The 12,462-nt window shown below is 43.1% G+C and overlaps 1 protein-coding gene across 2 annotated transcripts; it reads right to left on the minus strand.

The window, feature by feature from the left end:
• Nucleotides 1-1,064: 1,064 nt before the first annotated feature.
• LOC139052798 (uncharacterized) lies at nucleotides 1,065-9,152 on the minus strand. 2 transcript variants are annotated; one of them, XM_070529900.1, is made up of 5 exons: nucleotides 9,037-9,152; nucleotides 8,896-8,924; nucleotides 7,858-7,999; nucleotides 4,406-4,734; nucleotides 1,065-1,547 (listed from the first exon to the last, which is right to left on the minus strand). In XM_070529900.1, exons 3-5 carry the CDS (start codon nucleotides 7,961-7,963, stop codon nucleotides 1,323-1,325), a joined length of 660 nt encoding a protein of 219 aa, XP_070386001.1. In that variant the 5' UTR covers nucleotides 7,964-7,999; nucleotides 8,896-8,924; nucleotides 9,037-9,152; the 3' UTR covers nucleotides 1,065-1,322. The 2 variants fall into 2 exon arrangements, with proteins under 2 accessions (XP_070386001.1, XP_070386000.1); XM_070529899.1 differs by lacking the exon at nucleotides 9,037-9,152 and having other exon boundaries at nucleotides 8,896-8,963.
• Between the last annotated feature and the right edge of the window lie 3,310 nt (nucleotides 9,153-12,462).

The following is a 12,462-nucleotide window of genomic DNA, read 5'->3' on the forward strand; positions in this document are numbered from 1 at the left end:
ACAGCGCATCCACCATACAGAAATGATTTACGACGCCATTGCGATTAGCAATACCGCTTTCTATGGGTTTTCGGTTGATCATGATATATCTTATGTTACGATAATTATTATCAAGAATAGCACGTATTCAGAGACCTAAATAGATATTATTGAGTGTAACGATAGCGCTGCACATTCTTCATTAGCAATGTTTCGTATGGAATCATGGTTAGATCTGGACGCGGATTTACACCGCAAAGTACGTGCAGTACCCTGAGAATGCTAATCGCGTTAGGAGAAATTAGAAAAATCTATAACCTAACTCCTAAATTATGTGGTTTTAGGTGCCATAACCACCTTCTGATTATGAGGCATGCAGTAGTGGAGGACTCCAGGAATTTTGACCACCTGGGTTTCTTTGACGTGCGCGTAATCTAACTACACGGGTGTTTTCGCATTTCGCCCCCATCGAAGCGCGGCCGCCGTGACCATTATTCGATCCCGCCTATAATCTAACTCTATTCCCCATCATTCATACACTTATGCATTCATTGCCTTGACTGCAAAAGCACATCATACATGGCGTGTGCTCAAACGGGCTCATGAGTTAGCAATTCCGAATAAAAACAATGACTTGTTAAATCTTTCCGACGTTGAGAGATACATGTAATACACTTGGCCATTTTTTTTCCTTTGTCTAATGAACATGTAGTGCCTGTGTACTTGATGTATCCTTAAATTCAAGTTCATGCATTTTATCACCTAGAGAAAGTGTCATTTATTCTCGTGGGACGAATGACGATACTAAATTATATAGTGACGCCTACCTCGGATTGCTTTTATTGACCTCATACTACAATTACATTTTCTAGCTGTTCATTAAAATCAAATGGCTATTTGAGCGCTGTAAGGCTGTCTATGTGCTTGTTTTATTGAGCCAGTCCTTGCCCTGCTCTAGTTGTGAATGTTGGTCTCATGATTTATCAGACTTTGTATAAAGGCGCAGAAATACTGCGTCATTTGTCTGCTCTTCATTCGAATGTAGTAATCTAGCTTTGTCATGCAAGAATAAGGGATCCACCAAGTCTCAAAAACAAAAGATGCTTTATTACCGGCCACGAAGCAATTTAGGTTTATCAATAGTGCCACCACGTCCAGCAATAACAGCTTTTCATTGCGCGCGCTAGGTTACATCTCACGTTCGGCAGACTTGTAGTTTCTCGAAGCACGCCCAGGCTGTTGTCGACAAATTGTTTCATATTGTAAAGCACTAAAACAGCAGTGTGCACTCATTGCCAGATCGAGTGTCGGAGCCGGCAACTTTTTCCTTTAAAGGGCTGTATTTACAAAGCCGTGGCGTTCTTGAAGACCTCTTGAAGCGTCGGGGTGACGTAGCGGAGCCAAGTTTCCTTAACTACGCCCGAAAACATTATTCCCAGTACTTTGAACGCACTGTCAACAGAAGGTCCGGCGTCCTCTAAGAATGCGTACACACTGTCGACGTAGATGGGTGAGGGTCCGCTGTGCAGAACCAACTTAAATCGATTGGTTCCTGTTTCGTTCACCACCTGCGGGCCAACGTGCGGATACAAGTGAGAGCTTTCAAACGTCCTTGTATATTCATAAGCAGTTTTTCTGAAGTAAACCAATGTTTTGTGCACGTTGTCGCGGAAACTACCCAAAGGAACAATAACAAAAAACTCTGTTTTGAGGCATAACATGGACCGTGAAACACTTGGTCAAATATTCCGCGTTTTGTTTTCTTGCGATGGCACAAATGATTGTACACAGACGTCCGAGACATACTAAGAGAGCTTCTGCGGCCGAAACTCTTTACCTTAATTAGAAATATACTCGATTGAAAAGTGGCGACTTTGTTTAGAACTGACATCACTTCGTCTATAACGTCCACGTTCCGCATTCGCTCCCAAACAAACTAAAAAAAAAAATGCGAAACCAACTAATCGGGGCCACCACAAAGGTATGGATAATAACCGCTAAAGCATACGTGCCCTGAGCATAAATGTTTTTTTGCAAAGCTGTGTAGTCTGTCAGAGGATCAAAATTTCCCATAAAATATTTTATGTAGTCAGCGGCTCGCCGGCTGCACCATTGCAAGCACTTCTCCAGCCTCTACCCATGTTAGATCTACGATTACACGATAAATTTGTGACAGGCAGCTGCTACAGCTAATGAACCTAAATTACCATAAAAATTAAATGATTAGAAGGTAACTGTGGTTTGCAAACGCTCAAATGAAGGGAGATGCCACGAAGGTATGTAAATTGCTAAGGGATAGTCCTGAGAAAAGTAATTTGTAACTTTGTTGGCAGGAGACTTATGAGCCACCTTTCCACGGGATGACATCCGAGCAGGAATCATGTTTATTCGCCACACATGAAAAATACTGCAGATCCCATGCACTATCAAAATCGACGTAATTAGAAGCATTTTGCAGGCGCATGCCTATCTAGAACTATATGGGGTTCCGCAAAGCGATTACAGGGGGAGCAACATATTCGTGTATATTGTGTAGTTGTGTGTGCGTGTGTTGCGAGCATAGGTATCTGCGGCGACAGCAGCAAGAAGACGGCCGGGTTGAAGGTGAACGTATGCCCGGTAGTTCGACTCGAGCTTACGATTTGCCAGTTCAAAGTAGAAGTGGACAAGCGTACACGACAGAAGCATGTATTAGGATGTCACCAGTGACTATACATTGAACAGTCGTATGTTTCTATGGCTACGTCATGGTGGTGTATACAAAAAGTGCTATGATATTTGTATTCCGGCGCCTTATAACGTAAAACTATTCGAATATGTATTTATTCTAAACTCCTGATGTCAAAATTGCCTAACCACCGACGCAGGCATCTGGCGGTCACCCGTAGGGTTGCCTGAACAGACCAAAAAAACGCTCTCCTCGTCCATAGGCGGTCATTTTTGTTTGCTTCAAAAACGAAATGCATTGCCTACCCTGAGCGGTTTGTCTTATCTAATTAGCTGACAAGCAGTGAGGAGCACGCTCAAGTGGAGAAGGATCCGATAGGGCCGAGCCACTGCACTGAAAGTTGATAACCGGATGAAGAAGGTGGTGCCAGGCGGCTGCGATTGGTCCGTTTTCCCTTACTTAGCTTGCAGTGGCTGTTCGAAAATCGCGGCGGCATGCAACGGAAGTTTAAGAATGACGCTAAAGCGGATCCTCAGCAAGGAAGAGTTGGCAGAATGAGGTCGTAAACATGCCGAAAGTGCTCGAAAACGTTACATGGCCATGCAAAAAGCTTTATTATACGACAATAAACCCACGCTCTCTGGCAGGTGCGAGTCGCCAGTGCCTGAGCGATCAGCGGCCGCCGTGTTTTATTCTTTTCGGAACGGGGTAGCCTGCAGCTATTCAGAAGAAAATTCAGTTTTGTTCGGCATATTAATGTACCTTTAACGCGTACATGGCACTTCGACGCGATGAGTTTCTGCGGTTTTTTGACGTCGCGTGACAGGCAGTTGAACGGGCGCAGCCCGAAAACTTTTGACCAATGACCGAGGGCTAATGGCGAAAAGGGGTTGAACCAGAAGTAACTATTTTGTTTTTGTTCCGTGAAATCTTGCATAATCAGTCTGTACAAGTTATATCAGATGGGCAGCTATCACAGTTTTCGTGATGTAGCGCGAGAGACATGTGAAGTGGGGGTGGTCTAAAAATTTCGGACCAATCGCGGAGAGCTGATTGCAGAATTGGAATAGAAAAGTTTTGAATCGTTTTATGTTATAGCGCCCGGGTGAAGAAATGGTAAATCACAAATATGTAGGGAAATCGTTGAGTCGACACAACGTCGCATAATTTCTACGTAGCGTTACGAGGATACAACTAGGGAAAGGGGGCCGGCGCACACAGAGTTTAGTCTGACAAAGTCTCTCAAAGCGCGAGCTAGCGCAACGAAAGGCGACAAGGTCGTGGCACGTGGCGAATGCGCAAAGCCTTTCAATGGATTGACTGGAATTGGAACTAAAGAAGTAGGCGTGATAAAAAAGAGCCATAAAAAAGAAAGGACTGACGATATTTGCCTAATTGTGCACTATCGTCAATATTGTGCAACAAGAAAACAGTGATAACTATTTGGAAAAATGACGATGATATGAAAAGATGAAAGCGATGGCTAGAACACAAGGATAAAGGTGCTCGACGACAGAAGTCAAATTGCATCATTGGTCATGCTTTATTTCATTTAACCTAACTTTTGAACCTCTCCACCAGCCGCTAAGTGGCAAGAATAGGGCTAATATAGCTTCGCGTAAAAATATTTCTACTAAAAACTCTTCACAGACATTCTACATTGATGTGTTGCAGTACGAAGGCATGCATTTCAATTCGCTAAACACCAAACATACTTTTACCTAACAGAACACCACTCATAGACACCACAACAATTACCTGAAATGTGACGGCGAACTTCCCCCGGGCAAAGGCGCCGACAGCGCCACGCGCCTCCTCGCACGTGTGCCACGGCAGTGTTACCCTGATGTTGCCCCGGGACACATCCAGTATAACATGGAGGAACCTCGCGTCGTCTCGACAGTAGGCCAACACTGGACCGAAAGACCGCAGATTACTCAGGCCGGAGTACACTGCGAACTTTCCAACAGTTACGCCGGGAATGATTTCGTAGGGTTCTTCGTCGGGAACAGTGTGTTCTACGGGTAGTCGGTTCAAGATGGCGTCGACCATGCCCTCCGCGTCCACACCGGAGAAGTCACAAGTACCTTTGTGAAAAAGAAGAAGAAAAAAAATGCACAGCGTATTCTAACCACCACAGCGACAGATATCGTCATTGTATGGCTTTATATATATGGACCGTAACAAATAGTGTGTCGGTAGTGGGAACACCCCCGTAAGCGAACACCCTTTTACAAACACCCTCAGCCGTCGCGCAATAGCGTTAATCTACGTAGCACGTGGTCGCCAGTGGAATTGCGAGCAATGGCGACCACATTTTAGCGGCAAATAAATGCAAGAACACTCGTATACTTTGGATGTCATAACACCACAGGTTCTCTGTACTCTGCTATATCTACCTTCATTACTCACTGTAAAGTTTTAGGGAGTAAAACAAAAAAAGAGAGTCATAATTTATTTCTACTTTGCACAACAATGCCGAATTATTGGGCACTTCGCTGTCAATATTTGTGGCACAATAGCTTAGCGAAACAAAACATGTGATACGAGGCATCCCTGCCAGCCACGTTAGTGTCACACGAAAGTATAACTGAGAACGTGAACGTAAACATGCCATCAAATGTTATCAGCGGAAAACACTATTCCCTTTTTGCAACTTCGGCGTAATTGCTAGCGTGAGCAAGACCTCGTTACCAGAAAGAAAAGCTGCTAAACATGCCGAAGAATCTGAAGTTGTGCGATGCGACACTATTTGTATGTGCTGTAACACTGCTACGAAGAATGCACTGCCCACTGTGCCCCAAGGAAACATAAAAGAAACTTTTTTAAGGAAAGTGTCATAGAGCTGTTATAACAGTGGCCAACCGAGTAAGAACCTGGCCTACTTTAGATATAGGGCGTGAAATGACACTGAATATGCAAGGCAGTACCACATATCATGCCGTTCTCACATGGTAAGTACAATAATAGGGATAGTGCAGAAACTTGAAGTGAATCTAACGCCCTCTTGGGTGACCCAGTCACGCATAATCATATGAAGTGGTCATATATATATTATTGAAAGTATCTAAAACAGGTTCCATGTTCTCTTCAAAAAAAAAAAATGTTCAGAAGCCGAATTATTACACTCACATCTAATAACCTTATTTGGCTCATACTGATAAAAGCACTTCCAGGAAAGCTTGCTATAAATAAAAAAAAGATAACCAGTGGCACTGCAGAGATGCATTGTCATTCCTATTCAGTAGGCTACATTGTTGTGGTAATGTTCCTTATGTTCCGTGACAGGGGCCAAGATAAGTCGGTTTGCTTGTTAGCCGTCCATCAACTACACAATATTACAGTTTTGCGGTTACTGTATGCTTCAGTAAAATAGATGCCGCTCCAACCCTATTTCGACATATTAATGGTCTCCGTCTCTGGGTTCAGTACAGTCATTACGACCCTAAATAATTTTCACGGGGCTATCTCGGGCCAGTAGCGTACAACTCAAAGCACGGCCTAAATTGAATTACTGGCAGCAACAGTGCGGCCATTACTCAGCAAAACATTTTCCGCAAAGGGCAATGTATGTTGCCCTATATTTGTTGGAATGCTCGCGAATCCTCATTTGAGCACGTGAACAGTTTTTGTATCTACTCAATTGCAGCGTTAATAGGAACGTGCAGAATCTGGAAGATTCATAAGCACGTTTCTGCGTGTAAGATGACAGAAACAAAAGGTGCGGAGACAAAGGACAAAAATACACAAAAATATCTTTGTTTAAATTCCAACTATACCAACTGTCTGCCTTGACACTAGAATATGCTTCCCATGCAAATACCCACTGGGAGCATAGACAATATGAGTAACTTCATGTGAAAGATACGGCAGTGCAGAAGAAAAATTTTGTTTTTGAATGCGGTGCCGGTACTGCTATACGCCAATAATCAACGGTTAGTAGAACATACTTCGCTAAGTTCAGAAAAAAATATTCTGTATTGCTCGCGATGGAATGGCTTGTAGTCATACACAACGAGAATAGAAGAATGTCTGTGCATCAGGTTGTAGATTATCTTGAACGTTGGTTCGCTGAAATCAATGCGTGTTCCAATTGGTTTCAAGCGGTAAGTGGGCTGTGTGCCAATTTTACAAGGTTGGAGATTGTCAAGTATATCTTGGGCGTAAGAACAGCTACTCCATTGATTACTCTGTGTGTACTTCAGGTGTTTTCCAGAAGCGGCCGCATCCCATTCTTTCACTCAAAAAACATCCATATCGCAGATAATTGCCGGGGACTTGCTATTGTATATTTTATTGATCCGCCTGATTCATTTATTTATCGATGCCACAGCGTCATTGTTCTACGCAGGAGGACAACAGAAAAAAATAGGAAAATGATCCAGCAGTCTAAGCAATGCTAGCAAATGAACATGTGACTAGCATAGAAAGATGTACCATGCAATAAAACAATCAACATAAGCACAATTCATGGACCGAGTTTTAGTTAATCTTAATAATGTAGAGAAAAAAAGTTCTCCATTCAAATTTTGCCTCAGGATGGAAAGAGAATTTAAGTATGTCAGTTCTTGCAGCATTACATTTTATATTAGATTACGCACGTGATCCTAGCTTCGCGCAACTAGCGACTTCTTTTTCCTAACAAGAACGCCATTTTAGGGAGAAAATGGACTTCAGCATGTTTTCTGCATCAGTCTGCCGCCACGCGTACTATATTGTTACCTATATATTTAGACCTTACGACAGAAAAATAGCATAAGCGGATCTTCTGATGATTATTGCAGGCTAAATTGAGGCATATTCTTTTTACAGGGAGGACGTGGGCGAGAAGCAATAAGGTCAAATAAACATTGGAATGTGACAGACTATGGGTCGTATTTAGCGCTTCAACAATTGAGCGCGAATACTGCACTGACAACTATAATGCAATCAGTGAAATTATCTTGTGCGATAGTATGCACAGGTGGCCGAAATTTAAAACTGCGTCCTAGGTACGATAAAAACTTAAAAACATTAGCTCGATATATGCCAGTTAGTCATAAAATATGTATGAGTTAATTATGTTAAACAGCGCGACTTGACTTTGCAGGAGGGCAGCTCATAGAAGTGTAACGTTTTCTTTTTCAGCCTTATTTCAGCGAATTGCTAATGGGAGTTAGGACATCTACCCTGATTTAAAGCTAAATAGGCCATTTCAGCCTGCACAATACCATTTCCCGGTGACACCCTGACAGGATATGACCCGTCCGATGGCAACAGAGCGGAAACGTATCCCAGGTTCAGGAGAAACACAGCAGGTATCCAATGGACGTTCATATTTGCTGTCTATGTACAAAGAATGTAATTCTGTGCCTGAAATCAAAAGAATCAAACAAATTGAAACCGCGTTAGCAAATAGCCAACCAAACGAAATTATTCCTAATATACCTGAGTGTTTTCTTTCACTTCGAAAACAATTTAATGTTCCTACTACGCGTGCATGCAACGAATTAGATTAAATTGTTTGCTTGTATTGAACTGCGCTGTATTGATCATTCTGTAAACACCGATTACGTTACTTTCTCGGTAGCATTCAGTGTAATTCTACTGCATTTTTCATCAAATACGCGTTCTCCGTTACATTTGTCACAAAACAACTTTAACAGGAGACGTAGATTTGAGTACATAAATTTGGCAGGAATTACAGTGCCGAAAGTTATGATAACACACACATAAATGCATTGGTTATCTCATTCGCTCAATCTCTGTCCTGCGCCTACGCTTCCATCACCTGAACGTGGCGAGCTCGCAGATGTGCACAACTTTCCTTGTCTGCGTCTTGTATTGAATTTCTATCTGTCTCTCCACAGGAAGCGCTTTTTATGTGGCCTTCACGGGTGCTGAGAGCTGCTGCTGAATTCCTTTTTGCTGATTGCAGTCTGCGTCTTCTCTGGTATGGACAGAAGCTTCTGGCCTTTCAGCGCATATGTTTCATACTGTTTGGTATACCTCACTCACATTCATCTTTTTTTTTGCAATTGTAGCACATGAGCCGTACGTTTAGAGATGAGCGACATGCAACTTTTTATTGAATTATATAAGACCTTTCGCTACCTTTTCATCGAGCGTGAAGGCCTGGAGATGAACGTACTTTAAGTCTAAATGGCAAATGTGTCGGCCAGTTAAAGCCAGCATACTAAAGTCAGCATCTGCCATCTCTGCCAAGAAACCGCTAATAAAGTAACTGACTTGCAACCGTAAGCACTTACCTTTGCTGTCGCACAATAACACGTTTCACCTGGAAGAAACAGCACCTTTGTAGCAGCTTTGGAAACAATGATGCCACAGAGTGCATGCGCGTCTCTCTATATATACACGAATCAAAGTGGGGGCGGAAGAGTAGAACGTACCCTGTGTGTGGGCCCTTCACGTAGCAATTGTCGGAGGAACTGAGACAACAACCCAGAAGCGGACGGGTGTCTGTCGCAAGGAAGGCATTCAGGACCACACCCGTCGTGGGAACCGAACTGCTGTCGCGTTTCAAAATATTGCGTAATGAATCGCGTGGGCACCTTGCCGCTCGTCCAGGCATTCTGCTCGGTCTTTCCGAGGCACGTACACTTCTGTTTTTTTCCTTCACTGCCGCGGGCCGAAGGCGCAGGCGTCTGTGGTTTCTGGTGTTTACCCCATTTCCGGTGGCGTAAACTGTGATACACTGTGAAAAGCTTTAGGTTTGTTGTTTGTGCGGTAGTTACTAGAATAGCTTCAGCAAATTGAGTGCACTATACACAATGCATATTTCCCACTTCATCTATTAGGTGTCACTTTTTGAAAGCAATTTTCATGCTGTTATAGCTTCCATTCGTACAGGATCTCTGGATTAAGTACGGCCTCATTCCGTTGCCATAAGAGTATTCAGGTCCTTCTAAACATGAAGCATGCAATGCGTGACGTTAATTCATCGTTGAATGTATGTTTATGGTAATATGTTTGTGTGAAATTTGTTTATGATTATGTTATCTTACGTTGTGTGTATTCATCGTGGTGTCCTGCTGGGCACGCAAGCTCAATTTCTCATTCTCTTGTGCCTTTCATCAGCCACATACGCTTCGCAATCTGTATTTCCCACCGCCACGTACTCGGACAAAGCAATATTCGTCGATAGAAACCATTCAGTGAATGCTCTATATGAATGAACCAACTCTTCGTGTAAAAAAAACAGTATTAGGATGGAGTGGGAGCATGGGCGAGTTGCTGATGCAATATCGGCAAGTCTCCACAGCGCAAAATACGACGACAGAAGAATGTACACAAAACGTCTGTATTGTATCCTTTCTTTCGTCCTCGTTTTTTGCGCTGTGAAGACATGTCGAGTGACCATATCAGGAGCCTTTGCTGCATTGAAACTAAATCAACAAATGTTCTTGTACATTCAGGGCATAAATGCCACTCGATGACTGACACCACTTGTGGGTTTTATCGCATAGAGCGCAACTAAAAAAGAACATGTTTCTGATGGCATCGCATATGTCCTCAGATAAATGAGCGTGAGCCTACACCATCCCTAATTTTTATTTATCCTGCCACTATATTGTGTGACGGCAGCCGCATACGAGAGGAAATATTTCAGGGTACCGGCACAATCCACAACGCAGACGTTTTCAGCGATAGGAAAACAAACAGGCGTTCGTTACGTGCAATACTGCAGAAGCTGATCATGCGGCTGCTCCCATTTTGTCTGAGGGAGCACTAGATAACAATAAGAGCTGTCGTAAACGACGGTTACTCCGAAAAAGGCAGCATGCTGTCGATCATTCCCATTCTCACGTTCGACAAGAACGTCTACAGATGCAGATGAACCAACAGCTGGTCCATCGTGTCGAAGATTTCGTGCGCCCCCAAAAAGTTTACCTGTAAGGAAAACGGGACATAGTTGCAAGGCAAACGCGCGAAAACGTTGGCTAACCAAATTGACCACAAAAGCAAGATTAATCCCAACGGTACATTAACGACTGCTTGAAAGACTGCCGGATCCTCGGCACGCAGTTGCTGCTTGCACATGGCTGCAGCATCGGCATGGCGTAGACGAGCTCGTTCATGGTTCTGCTCGTGGCGTCGCTGATGGAAAGCTGCCTACTCCTAAGAAGGACGTATGACACGTATGTTGTAAAGGCGGAATTGCCGCACGACTGCCCACTCGAGGCACTTTGCGTGCATACGCGGGCTTCTTTCATGCTGGGAACAAAGCTTCTGTGTAGCACGTAATGAGCAGCAGAAAGCTGTATGGGGAGTTTTTCATGTCGCTGTACAATTTGTCATTGACACTTTTCATCTAAATAAAATATTTGAGACGTTGAATATTAATTAAGGCTAATTATCTAATTAGGAGGCATAAAAAATTCAAGCATCTCCAAGAGACGACAAACAAAATTGCCTTGGTTCTATCCAGGTACGTGGAATTCGCATATGTTTAAACGCGAGATAAACGTAGCTGGGACACCCTCCATAATTACAGTATTACACGCACATCCTTCTCCAAGAAAACTGCTTAGAAAATGGCCTGCCCCCTGCAGCCTAATCAGACATTAAAACACCCTGCCATGCATTTGCAACCGCCTATTGTAAGAGCCGACATAGCGTCATCGTAGTTGCCATTAAAGCTGGCGACAGAGATAGATCCACCGCAGCGTGACGATGTCCGACTCACCCTTTTCAGTCTTCTAAATATGAAAGCTTACCTATTGAAATCATGTCGGGTGACGTGTTTTTGCCGTTCCCAAGAATTGCATCCGTCGCACAATTAAGTAGACGAGTGGTTTGGCATGGATCATAACTCAGTTTGCGATTGCTGAGGAGTCGTTTAATAAATTCAGAATAACACACGCTGAATTGGCCATATGGAGAGCATGATATGGCTCTTCGACATTGATAAGATTCTTTTCGATAGTAATGACGACGGAAATTAGGTACAAATAAATTTCTATTCTGTGTAGCTTTATTTCGCTTGTTCCGTCTCTTTTATTATTCCTGCATTTGCAGGCATGCTACATCTTCTAGCTCAGAAATTTGTTTCTTTCTTTCTTTCGTTCCCTAAAGACCCCACACGGGGATATTACATAAGGGGTGGAATTACAACAAATCCAAAAACAATGCTAATTAAGGTGAGAGAATCGATGAGACTTCTTCCGTGAATGCAGATGAACTGGTGATTGCAGTGATTGGGTGCGAAATTTGGTGCGAAATTCAGTGCGTCTTTGATTTATGTGGAGTTTAGATGCGCTACCATTTTGTCCGTGATACTTTTCTATCTAAAACAAATAGAATGTGGGTGAACTTTCACTTCTAGGGCATGTTAGAACAGGGAAAATGCTGTAAAATAAATCAGCAGTGTTTTCCGGCATCATTTAGAGCACAGCTCTTACACGCCCGTACCTACGGCGAACGTCCGCATCCCTCGTAACCAACCGAACGAGTTCGCAGATGCTATGGCAAAGTTATGCGTTTGTTTCAGCAATTTCTCTTGTTTGTGAGAAGGAATATATACATAATAGCTTAATGATTTCTGCTTTTTATTTGTGAATAACCGATAAGCAAAATCAAGACCCTACAAAAGTGTCACATGGTCGAGTGCAATACCTTCACGTTCATACAGCGCTAGCAAAACATGTACTAGAGAACAACACAAGGACGAGCGCTCATCCTTGTGTTCTTCTCTCGTCCTTGTTGTTCTAGCATTGTTTCACCATGAAGGTATTGTACCAATTAGCTCGCGTCCAGACTGTATTTTGTTTTCGAGTACAACGTTTTCTTTCTTTGTGTTTCGTGTTTAATTGCGC

Source organism: Dermacentor albipictus, unplaced genomic scaffold (assembly GCF_038994185.2).
Source record: "Dermacentor albipictus isolate Rhodes 1998 colony unplaced genomic scaffold, USDA_Dalb.pri_finalv2 scaffold_35, whole genome shotgun sequence".
Lineage (NCBI taxonomy): Eukaryota > Metazoa > Arthropoda > Arachnida > Ixodida > Ixodidae > Dermacentor > Dermacentor albipictus.